The sequence below is a fragment of the Anguilla rostrata genome, chromosome 4 (genome assembly GCF_018555375.3).
Source record: "Anguilla rostrata isolate EN2019 chromosome 4, ASM1855537v3, whole genome shotgun sequence".
Classification (NCBI taxonomy): domain Eukaryota; kingdom Metazoa; phylum Chordata; class Actinopteri; order Anguilliformes; family Anguillidae; genus Anguilla; species Anguilla rostrata.
In genome coordinates this window covers 49,255,290-49,275,093 of record NC_057936.1, presented here as the reverse complement: position 1 = coordinate 49,275,093, position 19,804 = coordinate 49,255,290, and the positions used below count along the sequence as shown (strand labels likewise).

Sequence of the window (19,804 nt, the reverse complement as noted above, 5' to 3'; positions counted from 1 at the left end):
AAGTTCATAATTAGTTCATAAAATCAAGTAATAATTACTTGGCACTTCCTTTATATTTCAAAACAATTGTATATAGAGCCTAATTTTCTACTATAATAGTATGAATATCTAAAGGAAGAATATTCAACTTTACTTTTGCACCTAGTATGGCATATCCACCAAGGTGGAACTAGTTTTGACTGGTGGAGGAGACATTTTTGTGTGCTTATGTTAAGACTCATGTTCAAAGAATGTGGTTGTCCATATAAACACACCCCTGAAATTACATGCATGAAACAATTTAGTGGTTTCTAATGCAAACATATATGCTAAAATACATTTTTCCTGGGACAGTAGCATGGCAGGATTTAGCTTTTACTGATATAATGTTGGGTAAATTGTATATTTCTGGTTTTATGAAATTTGTGAAAACATGCAGAATTTCAGCTTTGGAACTACCTGCTAATCTTTCTCAGTTAGTGATTAAAAGATACTTGCCATATTAGATGCACATAGATCTCCTTATCCATTATTAGCCAACCCAGTAATATTCAGAAGTATATTGAGGATTTATTTGACTGCATTAAATTATTATTTTTCTGTGCTGTTAAAGTAGATCATTTTAGAAGTCAGTAAATAAGTTTGATTTTATGGCAGCAAACAAAGGTTTAGTGGTTCCTAGGAAACCAGTTTATGCAACTGAGCTGTCACAGGCATTGGAGCCCATTAATCAGGGCAGATTTGTATGTTTGTTCAGCATGTTGAAATCTAATGTGGAACAGAGCACTAAAAAGCCTGTCATGGCAACAAGTTCAACATGTGTCAATAGTCATCTCTTATTCTTCACAGCAGGGCAGACATAGATTTTAATGCAGTGTGGTAATATTTTAATATTGCAGCAGTGATTAATTTCCTTTTTTGCACCATAGAATGGTTTCAGTAATACAGTTGTTTTTCCTTTTAGAGTGCTTTGGATATCCATTGTGCTTTGCATAGAGGTGAGCAGCCATACTGCCGTGCACCCTGTTTCTGCCAAATGACTGAAGCTAAGCAAGTGTAGGTCTGGTTAGTCCTTGGGTGGGAGACATCCTGGGGAAACTAAGTTGTGGCTGGAATTGGGGTTGGTTGGCTGGAAGAGGGTGATCTTCCATCTAGTCAACCCCAGTACAACCCCAGGGGGACACTGTGCTGTAGGAGATACTGTCTTTTGGATGAGATGTTTAGCCGAGGTCCTGACTCTCTGTGGTCATTAAAGATCCCAGTGACACTCTTCACAAAAAAGTAGATGGTGTCCTGGCTAATTTCCCAATCTGGCTTTCTCAACCTGCACCCTAATTATGCCCCAGTTTAATTGGCTAAAAATGGTTCTCTCCCACCCCACTTCAGCTGATGCATGGTGACTGTTCTGGTGCAAAATGGCTACCTAGGTGGGTGCTACACATTGGTGGTGGTTGAGGTGAATTTCCCCCCTTATCACTGTAAAGCTCCTTAGGCTGTATTATTATTACTACTATTACTATTTTAAGGAGTCTGTATGGCCACATGATTAGAGAAGGGGACTGGTCTGGTTTGCCAGTCTATGCTAGTTCACTGAGCTACATGAGCAATTTGACATCAATTTATGCCAAGAGGATTTCTTAGAGCAGGATCTTGTTGTGGGTGAAGGATAATGAATGGAATTTGACCCATGGTTGTCATTTCTGGAGCAGACAATACATTTTGTTAGCGATTCAGGAAGTAAATATGTGTCCTTACTATCTAGTTCCCCTAGTGGTTACATTTGGTTAGTGCGGTAGCTGGTCACTACTAATTCAGTCAGTGTGCAACACAACTCTTACTCAAGCTGCTTCTTCCTACTGAAGCTAGACATTTACTGCTGCACTGGGCTCACATTGTTTACATTGTCTGTAATCTTAAATAGAGCACACAAACTATTTGCTTCAGGTTCCTTTGTCATTTTACCCCAAAAACACTTACAGGAAAATAATGTTTTTTTACCTGAGTTTTTAGTCTCTTAGTCATCTTGCCTATTACGCATGTTTCAAGTGAAAGTTGAAACATTGAACATTTGCCTTGAATACACTGGAGTTTCTGCAGAGCGAGTCCAGAGATCATATAGATGACATTTGCACATTCATATTATTTGCTTTGGTAGGAGGTCTGGATAAATTGGCAAAGATATGCAAAGACTCCTGACTTACTCTCTTAACACATGGGCCATTGTATGAGGAGAGTTTACTTTAACAAATGAGAAAAGCAAAGTCCAAGTCAGGATATTGCTGGTTCACTGTAGATGTGAGTTCAGCCGTTTTGTTGCAAATTTCAGAAGTACTAATGAGCGAAATATGTTCTCTCCCTCTGAGATCATTTGTCATATGAAGTAGTTTGCTCCAGGGTATCATTTCTTTAAATACCTCTTTTGCTTTTGGATTAACAAGGGGTTTAATAATTAACACAGATCACATCATTTACATTCTTCATTTAATTAAACAGACATGAACTGGGTTATTTTATGTCAATACTGCTTTGCACCAAATGATAGATTCAAGCTTTGTTTATGAAAATACCCAGGTAGACCTGTGTGCTAGTCAGTTTTGATACATAATAACTTTGCATCATGCTATTTGGGGATTTTAACAGATGGCAACAGCTTCACTCTTGATTATAACTCTGAGGCAGTCTTTGCTAAATGGAAACAGCAGGGTTCATTAAGGTCCCATTTGATGTATCAGTATTATAAAAATACCATGTTAATTATACTCAAATGCTGCAAGTTACCTCCATTTTTTGGCAATCAGATGTGGAGAGGAACCCCGTGAAGCAAATTAGTCCTAATTGAAAGAGGACCGATTAATATTTAAATGAGGGTTTCGGCCATGAGAAAAAATAAGCTGAACATCTGAATTAATTGCATTGCAGGTTAAATTAAATTTCCTATAATGGGAGTTGGCACAGGGCTTTTACAGTGGGCACAATGGCTGAAATGCCAGCCTTTTCTGCCCTCGTTGGCTGGATTCCATTGAGATCCTTCTGGCTCTGCCTCTTTGTTGTCTCCTTTTCATAGCAAACAAAGGTACTAACAGAAAACCACATTCAATTTTCAAAAATGTTAATCATTTTAAGACATCGCACCTGCTGACATTTCATATTGCTCTTTCCCTTTCCCCATCATCTTGCTCCAAGCCCAGTTAACGTCAATGCTGTGTAAAAACTTGGATGCGGTGGAAATAGTTTAACGCAGAGCTATTGCATTCTCGTCATTCTCAGTATGCAGGAACACACGTAGAGTCTGTTTAAAGTGATTAGGCATCTTAAGGGCCCTTGTTTGAGAAATTCTTACCAACATAAATTACTTCTGCTGTGAGACGGAATGTCATGTTGAACTCATTGGCAGGTTTCCAGTAAGGGGGAGGCAATTACACTGTTGCTCTTGCAAATTGAAAACTGTACAAAATAATTATGAAGTAGCACAACAAAATACCATTGAACAGTTTGAACTAAGAAAAACAAATCTGTTCAGCAAACCAAAAATACACCTTTAAACTCAAGCAGATTTCTTTTTCTTTTTTCATACACACCACTTTAAAGGGAATTATCTTTAAATCTGCCTTGGGGTAATCTGTATTTTCTGTATTACTAATAAGCTGAAGTAAGAAAGTCATCTCACAGATGTTTCTGCACACCGAAAGTTAGATGTGTTCTGTTGACCGTTTTATACCTTGTAACGATGAGTAACTGTACAAGCACCTTTGACTCTACTGTACATGTCTACTGTATGCTCATTTGATGGGTCTGAAAATAGGTTGTAAAACAAAATCATACCTACTTAGCTGATTAATTATACATTTTATGAATCTACCAACATGTCTGATGGATAGAGCAGACTGCATCAAGCTAGTTAGAAAGCTAACTAAATGAATTATAAAGCTATGCATATCAAGCATCTGAATAGTTCTCATATTCATTGCACTAACAGGCCAAAACCAGATTTTACTCATGAGATCAGGTTCGATAATGCAGAGTTGCTGTGTGAAGGGCATGGGGGACTGCTGACATAGCCATGTAATCTTGTATAAAAGGTGTTTTATATAATCTTTACTCTTACCCACGGGCATGAACATTCTTTTCCTTTGGAAGAAATTGTGAGACCCAGTGATGAATTGGTAGTTTAAAGCTGTCAAACTCTTAAGGAATACAAAGTGATGCTGAAAGCAAGTTTTCTAACACCAGTCAAAGCAGGTGCTATCATGGCACAAAAGAACCCTGACTTACCACTTAAAAGAAATAAATGAAGCACTCAGCTAAAACCTGTGATAAAAATAACTTGACCTATCTTTTAGTGCCCACATGCTGCACCTCATAAGCTTGGTGTTGAAGCAAGTTGCACAATGAACCCTTCAGTTAAAAAAATAAGCTTTTTTTATACTTGGAGGGAAGAAAATTGTATTATAACTTACATGTCATTTTTAAGTTAAATATCAAACAGAAATCTTAAAATCAAAACAACTAAAAAGGTTGAACTGACTGGGATTGCGTTCATGCAACTATAGTTCTTGCATCAACACTACCTGGCCTCATTAGTCAGAGTTGATTTGATACAGGCTCTAACATGACATAAATTGTTGAATATCAAGCCTTGGAAAAACCTGAATAAATACAAAGCATCCAATGCCAGGTATACCCGCAAACAAATTATGCTATCATTTGAATGGTATGTTGGAGCCTGGACTATGTCAGTGCTCCTAACCCTAACCCACTCAAGCGGAAAAATTCTGACCTTGCAAGTCATTACATTTCAACATATCTAATCAGTTGATAGGCTAGAATCTAGGAGACCAGAAGTCACTTCAGTTTTGTGAATTTGAGACATCTCCCTTTCATGCCGCTTGTTTCACTGCATCAGCAATACCAGGCCTCAAAGCCTCTTGTGCATTACCACACAAACAGGTCAGCATTCATTACTACACATGTACAAGTGCACAGCTTCCCTGACAATTAGGCTTAAACCTTTTAGTTTATTGGTCTGTTATGCAAAACAATTAGCATTGGGTTCTGGGCGCTTCAAAGATGGCAGCAACAATAGACAGTGCAACGCATACCAACACCATTCCAGTCCATACAATACAGTGCACATAGACTAGCTGGTAACAGTAGACAGGCATCCCACAGCCATATTCACTCAGCACACATGAATTTTCCTGGAATTAATATGTTAAACATAATAATTTAGAAATAAACTACGTGTTTATTTGTGGTATACATACTGCATACTGAGGTAAGTTTGAAAAAAGAATGGAATTTCCTAGCTCACAGGTTAGGTTTTCAAGAATAACACATCTCAACCAAGATGTAAGATAGCTGTAAAATCATGAATATACTACATGCCAAAACATTACTGTTTGTTTGCCATTTCTCAACCGGTGTGTATAATGGCAGCTTTGAATCCATTGAAATGTGCATTACTGCCCCCTGTTGTAGTGGAGTGTGGGTGTTTTTTTTAGTTCTCCTGCAAAGAGGCGAAATGACAGAATGGCATCAACACACAAAGCGTCGATTTGATGTGGCATAGCTTGTCGTGAAACATTTACTTAATTACATATTCTCATGATTTCTCGTTGACTGACTAGTCTCATCGGGCAAATTCAGGTCTGCATTCTGCATGGTCCCACACTGCCTGGCAGTAATTTTGCGAGTAAGGCTTGCAGAAAAATAATGATGTGGAAAATAGTCAAACTGAAAAAAACAAGCCCATTATTAAGTGTGTGCACAAGCCCGGTGCAAGTGCACACACTTTGCACTGGCAGTGAGCCAGGATGGAGTAAAGGAAGGGGAAGCACTGCTGCATCTGTAGCAGGTGTTGGGCTAGCTGTGAAACAGGTGCTAAAACAGTTGAGAAAGTCCCTGCTACGCGTTAGCTGAGGGCAGCAGTGTTTTTCACCTGAGGCGCGGTGTCAAGGTGTGTCCATCTCACACGCACAAAGATCTGTCAAAGACTATGCTCTGTATGTCCTTTCGTGAGAGAGCGCATGGGGTGAATCTCAACCTGAAAACAAATCACTGTGGTAGGGCACATAATGTAATTTCATGTAATGCTTTAAATGTATGTCACATTATGTAAACCATTGAGATATGAGATGTGCAATATTTATCCAGGCAACACACACAAACACACACACATACACACACACACACATTGAGATTTATATATATATATATATATATATATATATATATACACACACCGATCAGCCACAACATTAAAACCACCTGCATTTTTCTTCCACGAGCATTGTTTTTCCTGAATATTTTTTTCCATTGAGTTCAACAGGAACATTAATCAGGAGAAACAATGCTAGTAGTATCTACTGCATATCTGGCAGCAGCATGGTGGTTTGAGGCTCATTTGATACCTTGGACCCTTGATGACTTAAAGCCATTTAGCCAACAAATGTGTTCCATACTGTATCAGCATAATTTACAGCTGAATCTAGTCCCACCCCCCAATTCCCGTAGAGATCCATTCAAATGCAAAGAGTTTTTGTATTGCTTGTAGGACAACCTGACAAGATATCCAGACATTGATGATATTGATAGGTCACAGACATCAGGAAGTCATGGCATGCAAAGGATATGCAACCAAATACAAAACATGACTTGTTTATTTGACATTATGTTAATTTGTCTAAAACACTGAAATGGGGGACTACGTATAAAAATGCTGTAATTACTACATGGTGAAACCAAAATGTATAAGAACACCCTTTAATAAAAGTTCAGAGTCTGCACTTTGACGTGTGAATTGTTTGATTACAAACAGAGAAAATAAAATATTAAATCAGGAAAATGCAGGTGGTTTTAATGTTGTGGCTGATCGGTGTATATACAGTATATATATAGTGAGCATTTTTTAATAAGTAGTGTATTAATACAGCATCGACCACATAGGTGTCTACACTGACTTTTAAAACCTTGTAGAGCAGTCATATTGAATCTTGAATGCTTTTCCTGTGTAACAGCTGGCAGCTGAAAATGGATTTTGTGTTTGAGGACTTGGATAGGATATCAGGCCTTCGGTGCAGTCGGGGAGCTGTTTGAGCACAGATGAGAGCAGGCATTGTGGCGGCAATGTCGCATAATGGTTAGGGAACTGGGCATGCAACTTGTAACTCCACCCTTGGCACTCATTCTCAATGCCGCGGACATTTCGTGCAGAAATCCAACATGAGATTATTACTGTATACAGAGGGCTGGAAAACTGAAACTGTCGTCTCTGATTGCGATTTTATGGAGAGTATGGGCCGTATTCGTTGTGTGCTATGAAGTGAAAATGTCCCCCTCCCCCACCAGTTCTCTCCTTAACGGAGTATATTGGTTTTTTTCTCTGGTTATTAGAAGGACAGAAAACAGAATGATATTTAGTGGATCCCGTAGGACCCTTGCATATGTTTAAATGTCAGAACACGACAACTGCAATTAATGGCACTCTCCCCTTTATGGCCTACTGTGCAAAGATATTTTTCAGTGTTGTGGTGAGAGGTTTAAAGCCTGACTCAGACTTGGTTTGCTTCACATCTTTTGTAACTGAAACATGGCTACCCAAAGTATATATTTATCCTATATTCAGGAGGAAAACAGGAAATTGATGCATCTACCACTACTAAATGCCGTTAGAAGGGGCAAACAAATGTGTGCATTTGCTGATGCATTATCACAGTCTCTAACTTTATCATTAGTCTGATAGAACTGTCAAAAATGTAGTTTGGAATTTGACCATCATTATTTGGAGCAGATGCCACCTTAATCTGTAAAATCATGCATAAAACAGAGGCCTAAGTGCATCTGCCTCAGCGAGAAGCAAATTGGCATAATTTGTTTTCTCATTGCTATTTGTCCGGGTGATATCATTGTGGTTTTGTTAGTAGACATGAAAAATATTTTAGCCCAGTTGTGAAGTACCATGATGGAACACCAGCGAGTAAGACACTGAGTGCTGTTCCAGGCTTTCAGAAAAATTGCAATTTTGAAATAAAATATCACTTTGCAGTAAATATCTCACTGCTGTTGTTCATCAGAAGAATGTTGTGAAGTCAAAGATGACTGCCACTCTGATGTTCAATGTTATGGGTGGGGGGAGGGATGCAGCTCTATCCCTGACGACCCTGACCTACTTTTTGTGGCTGCTTATTATTCAAGCTACAGTATACGTTCAAAAATGTGTGTAATTCGGTTTGGCATCCACTCCTGCGTGCTCACCCTGGAGCAATAGGTGCTCTGTAATATTAGTAGTGTTCCCTGTTGAGTCATATGTACTATAAAAATGAGAGTATACTCATAACTGGGGAAGAGGCTGTTAATTGTTACTTGGAAACTGCTTGATTGTAGGCCATATGTCTCATCTTTCTCATGTCTCATCACTTTTTGTACGTCGCTTTGGATAAAAGCATCTGCCAAATAAATGTAATGTAATGTCATCTAAAGCTGTGCCTATTAGTAGTAAAATGTTGACTTTTAAATTTTGGTTGAATTTAGTCTTAATGAAACCCTTAGGGGGCTGATCCTTGCAGATTTACAGGTTAATGAAATTAGTCAGAAATGATTAAACACAGAATTTAAAATGTCTGAATGCTCTTGCATGTGGGAATTCTGGGCGTATTGAATGGGTTGTGTAATTAAAGCATGGATTTGTCACCTGCTTGTTTTTTCACCTTGAAATAGTACTTCCTGGAATTGTAACACGATATACAAAATGATTCATCTTGGCATGACAATTTAATATATTTTTTCATGGTACAGTTGGCATTTTGCCATGAAACTAAATACTGTCCCCTCTTAATCAGCAAGGATAAAGATAAATTGGTTTTTTGGCACACGTTATTCTTATCTCCATTGTAAACCAATATTTATTCATGACCACTTTTGAAAGTTTGAGTTGAATAACATTTTGAGAGGGAGCTCATTCCTGGTATATTAGATCTGAATGCGAGGAAATATTTGATGATTTTTGTTGTGGCTATTTTCAGAGATTTAATATAGTTATAAATAACAATGCTATGGTGAGATGAAGAATTTACCCTCAGAGTATGCCTTTACTTTAAAATGGTGGTTAGATATCCTACTAGCTATCTTTGTGAGGCTAGTGTTAGTAATTGTGATTTGAACAAAATAATAATAATAATAATAATAATAATAATAATAATTATACCTCATGAAGATTTTTCTAATAGGAAAAATAAATTGTGGTGTATTTTAATAAAAAAATAAAGTTATTCAGCCAGGAAAACACAGAGCTTTTGGTGACCCTTGTAAAATTACATGAGATGGATATGGTGGTCTGCTGTGTGGAATACTACAGAAGGGTACTGATGGATGTTGTTGGAGGAGCAGGAGGCTGCTCCTATCGAGCAGAATGGTATCACTTACTGGGTAAAGGGTTACCTTATTGGGCTGTCCAGCCATGAAAAATAATTATAAATTGGAGGGCAATAGCTATGGCAACTTGCTAATTTTCCTTAGCGTGAGCTCGTGCTTATTTTATCTGGTATATAGAGAATAGATGACAAAATAAGAATGAAAATATACACAGCTAACAAACAACAGGCTTGTACGTGAATCAGATGCACTTTTATGACAACATTAGCTATCATGCTGATCGCAGACATAATGTATAATGATTCAACTATGCTAATCTTGCTCTGTATCGAATTGAAATGAAAAAAGCACGTATGGTGCTGAATTATTAAACCACTACTACAAATGTGAATGCATGTTAATATTTTTCATTTGACATCAATTCCATTTGCTCAAGTAATAAAATTTGCCAACTCAAATTTCCATGTTGACATTATGTTGATTTCCATTATCACCATCCAATCATGTTCTACTTTGAGAATACATTTACAAAGACATCTTAGAATAAATAACAGTAATTTAACTGAACTTAGGCCACCAATCAGTCTTTTGTACAGGTCTGTTTTACAGGGAATGAGGGACCGATGCTGTTTGAAATGGCTGTGATCTCTTCATAGATGAGCAGTTCTGTCCTCTGAAGGTTATTAAGCATTCTTCATGATATTGCTAAAGTTAGCAAAATAAATGAAATAAGGCCATACTTCAATACTAGCAGTTCCAGCAGCCGTGTAATATTGTTGGGTAAATGATGGGGTAAAGACATTTCTAGAGTCATTTGCATTCATAATATATTTTAAGAATCTCATTTATTTTTCATGAAACTACTGCATACATGAAGGATGCCATAGGATACGTTGGTGCTTCATGCAACAAATGGGATCCGTGTGAAATAGCAGCCCCGACTCATAACATGAAAGCAGAAGAGAACAAGGTCTCTGGTGAGATGGCGAGAACATAAAAGCACCAGGTGTGGGAAGTTTTACTGAAGCACATTTTCCCCTCTCTAATCTCACACGGGAACGCGATGAGGAATGAAATTGGTTCCAGCCTGCAGAAGATTTATGATTCAGGACATAGGAGTTAAAACTTCAAAACAACTGTTGTTTGGTTTTGAAAATGAGATTTCAGGCATGCACGTAACATAACATGAGAGGAATGTGGAAAAAATGTGTCAGAGACATGGCACTCATGGTTCAACAAGCTTTTGCGACCTCTTCTCATCCACAGGAGGACATTGTTAATAAATGAAATTGTGGCCTCCTTTTTATAGCAAAGTAGGTAATATTATCCACATTGGTGTCATATAAAATAATGAGCGTAATATGTTATGCATCAACAAACAAAAGAGCTCAGGTGCTCAGAAAGGAAAAGGTATTGTGCTTGACGATGGATCGTCACTCAGTGGCTATCTCTTTGAAATATCACCGCAAGCCAACAAAGCAAATGCAATTCAAGCATTTGGATTAAACTAGACAAAACTGTCACTTTCTTAGCTTATAATAAAAAACATTAGGCGTACACATTAATACTATTGTGCACAACATATACAGTCATATTCATTTTTTGTGTGCTTCCATAGAGAATTGACATATCCAAATATTGTTTTATCTTTCTTTAGCAGCATATGTGTGCAAAATGCCGATACTGGATACATTGTGAAGTCGTTTATTTGTGTTTCTTTTCCGAGAAACTTGGACTTGAATTAAAATGATTATGTGGTTCAGCCGTAGTCAATATTATATCCCACAGCTCCTGGCACATTCGTGTTTTTTCTGTTAAGCTCTTAGTGTCTTTCATTGCAGGTGGACACGTGGTGCATTGTTTTCCATACGACCATGTCTGTGGCAATGGCAATATCAACAGATAAGAATGTGTACACATTCAAATTAAAATGAGCGAAGTATTTTCCTCTGCTGAAATCTACACTGTGCTGTATTAATGTAAGCATTGGCTTCCTCCTTGCTAATCCTGCATGTATTACTTAATAGAGGGCTTAAAAAGGGAGTTTTATGTTACACTTTGTGGAATGTGGTTTGCCTCACACTCAGAAGTTCTGTTCTTTAAATCAAACCAAGAAATATCATACTCCGGAGGGGAATAAAGACAGCCATTCTATAATTTCCAAAAACAAAATGGCCATATAATCATCTCATACTTTTATTAAAATCAGTTGCAATACAGGACTGGTACGTTGCCACTGCAGCATTAATATGGCAGAAAAAGACATGAAATAAGATCCATTGCCAAATAAAATGGAATTAAACCAGATGATGTCAAACACAACAGCACATTGCATTTAGAAGGGAACCCGATTTTGTCTGCATGGTCATTCATCTGGTTTTGATTATGTGTTCTTTACGATAAGAACCATTACAGCACAGCACTTCTGCATTCAATGCTCACTATTAAAATGACCTTGAGCAATTCACACAAAGAGCATCATTCTGTTTTTTTTTAGAAATAACTTCCATAAATATGATCAAATGACGAATGCAAGTGTTCCTTAGATCCCCTTCTAAATGTATGCTATAATGGCAGACAGTAGTTCTTATTCTGTTTTAGTTGCTGTAAAAATTGTCCTGACGTTGCGCTGGATGTCTGTCAGAAGGCTGTGGTTACTTCATAGTAAAAGTAGCAAGGCTTGGCAGTAGTTTTCCATGGCTGAATCGACTCCTCAATGGTTTTATTTAGAGAAAAAATAATATAAAAATATTCTGAGCTGCAGGGCTTGCATGTAAATTTGGATATTAAGTATCTCTTTTCAACATTTGCATCATCAGCACACGATATAACATTATATGACCCTAGCACACCACGAGCTGCAAATGGAAGCTCTTTTTGTTAAGGTAGTGATGTCATTTTTATTAACTTACCAAATAGGTTTTTTTTAGAATTAGTTTGGCATATTCAAGTGAGGAGCAAAATTCTAATGATAAAAAACATACTATGATGAAAAAAAACATATAACAAATTGATAGAAGCAAAGCACCTGAGTACATTTCTGAACTGCACACTGGAATTAGAGGAAGGCCATGGAAACAGAGTTTTAGAATGCAGTGCTTTGATCAATGATTTCTTCTTGGGAAAAATAGTGTAGGATACCAATGTGCAATAAAATTGCTGCCCCTGCACGTGCTCATGGACATGGCAGTGTACATTAAAGTGGTATTTGTGCAGTTCAGAAAATGTGTCTCTTTTGCCATGAACTCCCTTTGATGTATCAATATGGATCAGATATACTTGCGGAGTGTTATAGTTGAAAGGTTTTGGGAAAATGTGCTCTCAACATACCAAGTAGTCAACACTTGGTTGATTATAGCTTTTTAAATGTATAGCGTCGCTGTATAACAAGGGTCTGTTTGTCAAAGACAGCTGGTTTTGAAGCGAAAGCCACCTGTTGTTTGAGCCAAAAGTATATTCAAAGCTCAAGTTTATTTAAGGGGCTAAAACAAAGAGTATAAACATATTTGCGCAGGCCTATAAGTTAAGCACTTCCTTAAAAGACTTGACTTTGGTCCAAATTCAGTGCAGTGTGATATTACCGGATTTTTGTTTATCCATTGCTATGTTTATTGGAAACGGATATAATAGAGTAGATTCGTTTGATATCCGTCCTCACCTATTTTCTTTTCACTGTGATCGATGTCACAATTGAGAGTTAAATGTCTTCTCCATTTTCAAACTAATTAGCTATGTATTCAAATTAAAAACCTTCTTGCAGGACAAATACGTGATTTATCATTCTAATATGCTCTTTGATGACAATGATTCTGTGTTGTGGTAATGAATGTCCTGCAAAACAGAAACAACATCAAGCAATTTCTTTGATTTTCCAACCCTTTATTTTCATAACATTATTTTTAACACATGGCTTGTGGGTCACACACATAAAATGTTAAATACATGGTATCTTTACCACCATAATCCATTTTCCTGTGGAAATGACATGATACAGTTTTGACATTTACTGTATGGCTTTTTTTCTTTGGGGCCTTCTTTGTCTGATTGAGTAGATCTTATGGAACAGAAGACAGAACTATATAGGTTCAGGAGTCAAAATATTTTCTGTATGCTCTCTCTCTCTCTCTCTCTCTCTCTCTCTCTCTCTCGCTGTCTCTCTTTTTCACACACATGCACGCACGCTCGCGCACACACGCACATTTATGTCCACACACATCCTGCCAGGCCTTTGCCCTGACCGTGCTGTGTCACTGTTCCTGGTTAGACTGAGTGTGCAGCACACTGCTACTCTGCCCTCACCCCTGTAGATGTGATAACCTTCAAGAGAAGAAATCTCATCTGTCAGGCTATTGGAGGCAATTGAAGAAATTTGTTTTTACAGTTGTGGTGGAAATCCTATTTCTCTGTTGCCGTGACCCCGGGCTGCACCCTCTCTCTCATCTGGGATTAGCGATGTGATTCAGGGGAGTGCGTGCGCCAGAGTGCAGGAAACCTTATTGTTACCGTACTTGCAATTTTGTTTTGTGGAGCGGTTTACCGGTCACCCCTTTGGCACCAGTACTGATGTGACCAACTGTCGGAACTAAACACATTACGGCAGCACGGCCTCTGGCATTCTCAGAAATGTGCATACATTTGTTCTGTTTACAGTGTAATGTAAATAATTTCTTCCCGCGGTAAAGAGGTCCTAGCTGGAGAAGGACAGCCCTCCCAATCAATCTTTGGCTATTGGCCAGTGCTAATATGAGGCAACCTGTGCCTCCACAAATCAGGTCATTATTTACCTGGCCTGCTGCCTTCCCCGAGCGGAGGTGCGTGCTGTTCTCTGCCTCCCACTGTGGCCTCTCACTCCTCACTTGCCGGTTCCAACCCCAGGCTTTATATAACTTCCCAAGCTGCAGAGAGGCAGCTCAGTGTTCAGAGACAGATAGCCCGAGGTGGTTGGCGAATTGTTTTCATTTTATCTGTGTACACAGTGCAGGGAGGGCCTGTCAGGGGCATGGTGTTTAACAACAGCTCCCCCCCCCCCCCCATCTCTATCATGTAACTAACTCCTCATGGCTTTGAAGAGTCTCTTCAGCCTAGCTGGTGTGCTAGTTACTCGCCTTCACATTCGTCACAGCCAGCAGTCTCGTGAGAACGGCTGAGGTACAGACACCACCTAAAGGCCCCTACCCAAATTGCCACAGGCTCGGTTTAAAGGGAAATCCTAATATTTTGTTCTTCCTTTGCCATGCCATTGAATGTACTTATATTCACTCTCAGTGTTGATTTCCTGGCAGAGTTATAGCATTTTCTTTGACAATCTTGCTCTTTACTTCCTTGCTGTGTGTGATCTGAGAAGTTTAGTCAGATATTTTAATCATAACTCGCTTTATCCTGTTATTGTTTATGTTTTGCTCTCATGTCAGAACGTATAAAGCGGGAAGAAATAAATGTGAATTTGTTGCTGGTGTCGATTCGGTTGTTAATGTATGGGCTGTTTAGGTTTCCCAGCAAGGTGGGTGGCTCACTTTGCCTGGTTTGATTATGATGCAGACGGGCCGTTTACCATGCATTCCATCTCCCCTGATTGGCCTGCGGCTGCTTGTTGCAGAAAGTATATCAGTTATTAGTTAACAAGAAAGCTGGCAGGGCGGATCCTTTGTTCCTAATTGTCAGTTGTTTGTGCATTATTGATGTGGCCACAGAGCCTCACTTGGCAGCACAGTTCAGCCTTTCTAGGTTTGCACTGCTGACTGACGTAAACTTTCCATATAAATTTTCATATGCAAATCATCAGAGCTGAAAAGAGGATGTGCACGAAGGGGGTCATTCAGATGATTTGGAAAATGATAATTGTAAAAAAAAAAAGAAAAGAAAATCTTGTTATTAAATACAGTGCATATCCCGATGTTGTAGAGTCTGCTAAAGAAGGACTGTGGGCATGTATGCTTCTGTGTGTTAAGACAGCTTGTAGAAAATGTATTAGGAGACACCTGTGGGCAACTCGAAGAAAAGCAGTTTGATGCAGGCATGAGTACGGGATACGAAGCACGTTCTGAGCCTCTCAGGTGCAAAGTCATGTGATTATGTGACTACTACTATCCCTGCAGAGAGGGTTGTACTGCCAGGTCAACATCCTGCTGCGTAGCTTCACAAGAATTGGGAGTTACTGTATTGTCTCTCTGTTATCACAAATGTCAAGAAAAATAAATTAAATAAGCACTAACGATACGCAGATAACCAGGAGAGGAATCAGGGCACATATTTCTGAATTAAACTTTGCTTCCCAATATTGAACTGAATGAGTGTTTTATGCGTCAAATTAAACGTGCTTGCTATTTCCATTCTTAGAAGCTGACCTCACAGCCAGTTGTGTGCAAGTATACTGAACTTTCATTTCAGCCGTTTAATATCAGTAACTGAGAAGGTGCACTCCTGTGGTAGTTCCCCTTCCCCTTAAACACTCTTTCTTTTCCTACCACACAACACCGCCACCTCACCATTCATCCACAGTGACACTTGCATAGTTTCAGTACTACGTGCGTGCCAGTTCATTTCATTCCATATCCTCAGGCCAGGGATTAGTGAAGTGAAAGAAGTTGGTTTAACAAAGGATTTGTATTTCAAAAAAGTATACTTGCTGACTTTTCTGTTTTAAGCTAGATTACTGTGCTAAGCTAATTAAAAGCTTGGGGAAGGTAAATATATTTATCAGGTGTAGCTTGGTATAGCTTATTCTCTTTAAATGGGCTTCACGTCTCATTGTGTTCTCACTTATTTTTAAACATCTGTATCATTCAATCATTGAAATTGTACCACAGAAATTATGTTTCTTTTTTCCTAGTTAGATATATTTCTTTCTTCTGAAATTTTTTTTAATGTTTTTATAGCTTTATAGCATTTGCAGCTTCCTTTTGTATCTGGGACACTTGCTGGACGTAGTCCAAATATTTTTTTAAATACTTTTGATGGTTCCAGGTCCACACACTACAGTATGGCTGTCCAATGGATTTTTTCACAGCAAGCATGCTGTTTTTTTAGAAATATTTTTTTCAGTATATGCAAACAAAAGATTTGCATGTATTTGCATGGATGTCTATATACATAAGAAAAATATATATCATTGCTGTTCAGTACATAGACCTGCTGACATTGTTTATAAACCTATTTCTAAAAAGGCAGTGCCAGATATAATGCATACATTAATATATAATAAGCAATATTTTTCAAATGTTTTTCCCCTTCAGTTAAATAGTTTATAGTTCGTAGCTGTCAAGTCAGATTAATAGCTCCCTCATGCAGATGAAAATGAAAAATGACTTGAAAATGAAGATTGTGATGAACATTGTTGAGAGTTGGTGAAACTGAACCTCATTAATAATTTGAACATTTATCATCATAGGTGTTTACTAGTGGCCTGAATTGCACTTGTAAGCCACTACACATTACTATTAATTTTCTGGAATAAGAAACAGTTGAGTTTAATGGCAGTTTGCGCAAGCTGCGATGATGATGGCTGCTCTGCCAACAGCTAATAAAAATGACCAGTCAGCAGAAAGGTTCCAGCAGCTGTTTCTGACAGGAAGACAGAAATCAGCAGAGAGGACACAATGGCTGCAAGACGCAAGTATCATAGCAAAAGAGTATTCAATAACAAAAAAACAACAACAACAACAACAACAACAAAAAACAAGTAGAAAATGAAGGGGTCATTGACCTCTGGGCAAATATTTGAAAGAAATCTACTTGTGAAAGAAATCTACTTGGGCAAATATTTAAAATAAATCTACTTGTTCTCTATGCAGAATAATTGCTGGTTCCATCAATCTCAAAATAATGTTTTCTACTTTCAAACCTTTCAAAACTAGTGTGGAAAAAGCCTTTGTGGTAACTTGATAAGTGTTTATATGGTACATACTGAGATTGGAACACATACTAGAGCTCTATATTGTTATGGCTCTTTATTGTTATTATCTAATTCAACTTAAGTGATTCTAATGATGGACCTTATATTGAGTTTAATGTCCATTCTTGTAATATTGGATGTTTTAATATTGTATGTCTAAGAGAATGTTTGAAACAAATGCACAATTTATGTGAAAGGTATGATGTAGATATTAGTCATGGAAAATATTCATGAAAGGTATGTACCTAAAATATAACTAAATTATTAGGACTTATATACCTTTGTCAAAAGTGTAAGACTATAAATCAAAACATGCTGTGCAAATTAAGAATGCTATTTCATTTTCTAGTTTCTGAGTTGTAGCATTTTTTACAAACTGTAATAAGCGAACATGAGGTCTACACTGCACCAGGCTTGTCTGCTGTCTCTTTCATTTAAGGCTCAAATGTCAAGGCAGAAATGTGTGTGTACTTGCTAAATTTATAAACAGACATGTGGCCCTCTTATCGTGAATAGAAACAAACTGTTGGTGTGGTGACAGTTTTATGTAGACTGTTGTAGTAATCAAGAGAATGGATTTTTAAATCAATAGGCACGGAGGAATTAATAGACATTTCAATAAAAAGGGGAGAAATTTACTCTCCACTCTAATCAGAATTAAATGGAACTATCTAATATCACCATGAAGCCATAGTAAATGGACCAAAGCACTCTGACACATTGGAATGAAAAGAGGTATCAAAGCACTCCCTGCTTGTAATGTAGGTCACCGTAGTTGTTAAATAAACCACAGCAAATTGATCACATAATCAATAAGCTGGCATGAAATGAAATGTAGTCTTTGCGCAAAACAAATCAGACATCCAATCACAGAGTGGACACAAGAGACCAAAATGGGCGAAGGCATCTGATTATTTTTAGTCACAGAATTATCTGGTATTATGATAATATAATGCAATGTGATGCTTCATTGGACCAAGCACAAATATTTAGTGCATGACAGCATTTATCCCAGAGTGCTTCTCGCGCCTCATTTCTTCATAGCCTGTAGATTTGTACATTTCTGAGCTTCGGTCTGGGGTTTCTGCACAGATAATAGATCTGTAATCATCTGGGATTTTTAGAAGGGCCCAATCACAGCCCGACAGGTTTCTAATGGAACTTTGATGGCGTGTCCCTCTTGTGGCACTGAAATCATTACTGATTTCTTCTTTTGATATTAATCAGTCATCTTTCATTGCTTTTAATGGTGGGCCTTTGAAAATCCTGGTACAAAATGATTTGCCATCTGGTGAGATTGGATCCCCCCCCCTCCCCTTTATTGTCAGTTGAATTTTTCACCTTGCGAGACCAATGTGAATGATATGGTGCATTGGTTAATTTCCCAGGTGTGTGGCACAGCTGGATGCCCGCTGGCAATTCGTCATTACACATTTATCAGGACAGGAAATTGCCCTAACTACAGCTTGATGATCAAACATACATTTCCTTGCTTAAAACTATGCAAATTTAACTCAGTTTTTTAATGGAGACGTTTACAGAACTGAAACTTCATTCGTATTTTATGGGTGCATCGGAATATATTGAAAGTAACTAACTGAGTCAAATAAAACATTATTGGGTATTAGTCATTTTGTAATTAAGTAATTAAGCTGCCATGATTTTCAGACTGAAGAAAGGCTTATTTATCTAAGAGTCCACAGAAACACTACGCAAAACTAAATCAGATACAGTGCATTCAGATTTCTGTGATTTATGACAAGTGAAATTCTGTGGAGCCCAATGGACAGTGTCTTACACCTGTCTGCCAAAACCTACCCCCCATAAACATACAATTTTCTATGTATTTATATTCATTTCTCCCAGTAATAATATGCCTGCATGCTACTCTGACTGAGCCATTTTTTCTCTACTGGATTACAGATGAAAGGATACTATTATTTTCTTCCCTTCCTACGGTAATTACTATTGTGCTAATTACCCCCAAATCACTGACATCCAGGGTCAATAAGAATGGTAACAGGCACATTAAAGACAATTCACACAAAACAAAGAAAATCAACAAAGCCCTCTAGGGAGGGAAAAAGAACAATGTTTTGTTTATCTCTCTCTCTCTCTTTCTCCCTCTCTCTCTCCCTCCCCTTTCTCTCTCTCTCTCCCTTTTTTCCTCTCTCTCTCCATGTGTAAAGGAGTACTGACACTGAATGTTTCTTGTTCTTCTGTTTACAGTTTGACAGTGAGAACATGTACATGAGCATGTCAGAGCCGAGCCAGGACTTTGTGCCAGCAAACCAGGTGGGTTAATTAATCTTCACTGCCTCCTTTCAAGTCATAATTAAACTAATTTAAAGGGATGCATTGCAAATTAGTGGCACTATCAGTAACTGCCATAATCAGGAGTAATTATAATTTATAAACAAAGCATTTAAGCCTTGCTTCAAGGTAATGAGATAAAGCTGATAACACTATGGTGCAGTACGCAGGTTACTGGAGGAGGTGTCTCCACCTGAACTAAAATAAGAACAGGAGCCTGACATTTCTGAAGCTTCTGCATTGGCGCACTTA

General features: G+C 38.0%; 1 protein-coding gene across 3 annotated transcripts in view; it reads left to right on the top strand.

Annotated features, from left to right (window-relative positions):
* tox (thymocyte selection-associated high mobility group box) overlaps nucleotides 1-19,804 on the top strand; it is a 71,274-nt gene that overhangs the window by 18,721 nt on the left and 32,749 nt on the right. For all 3 annotated transcript variants that reach the window (XM_064332948.1, XM_064332949.1, XM_064332950.1), the window contains exon 2: nucleotides 19,469-19,534. In XM_064332948.1, the coding sequence (XP_064189018.1) occupies nucleotides 19,469-19,534 (66 nt within the window). The remainder of the gene's footprint in view (nucleotides 1-19,468; nucleotides 19,535-19,804) is intronic.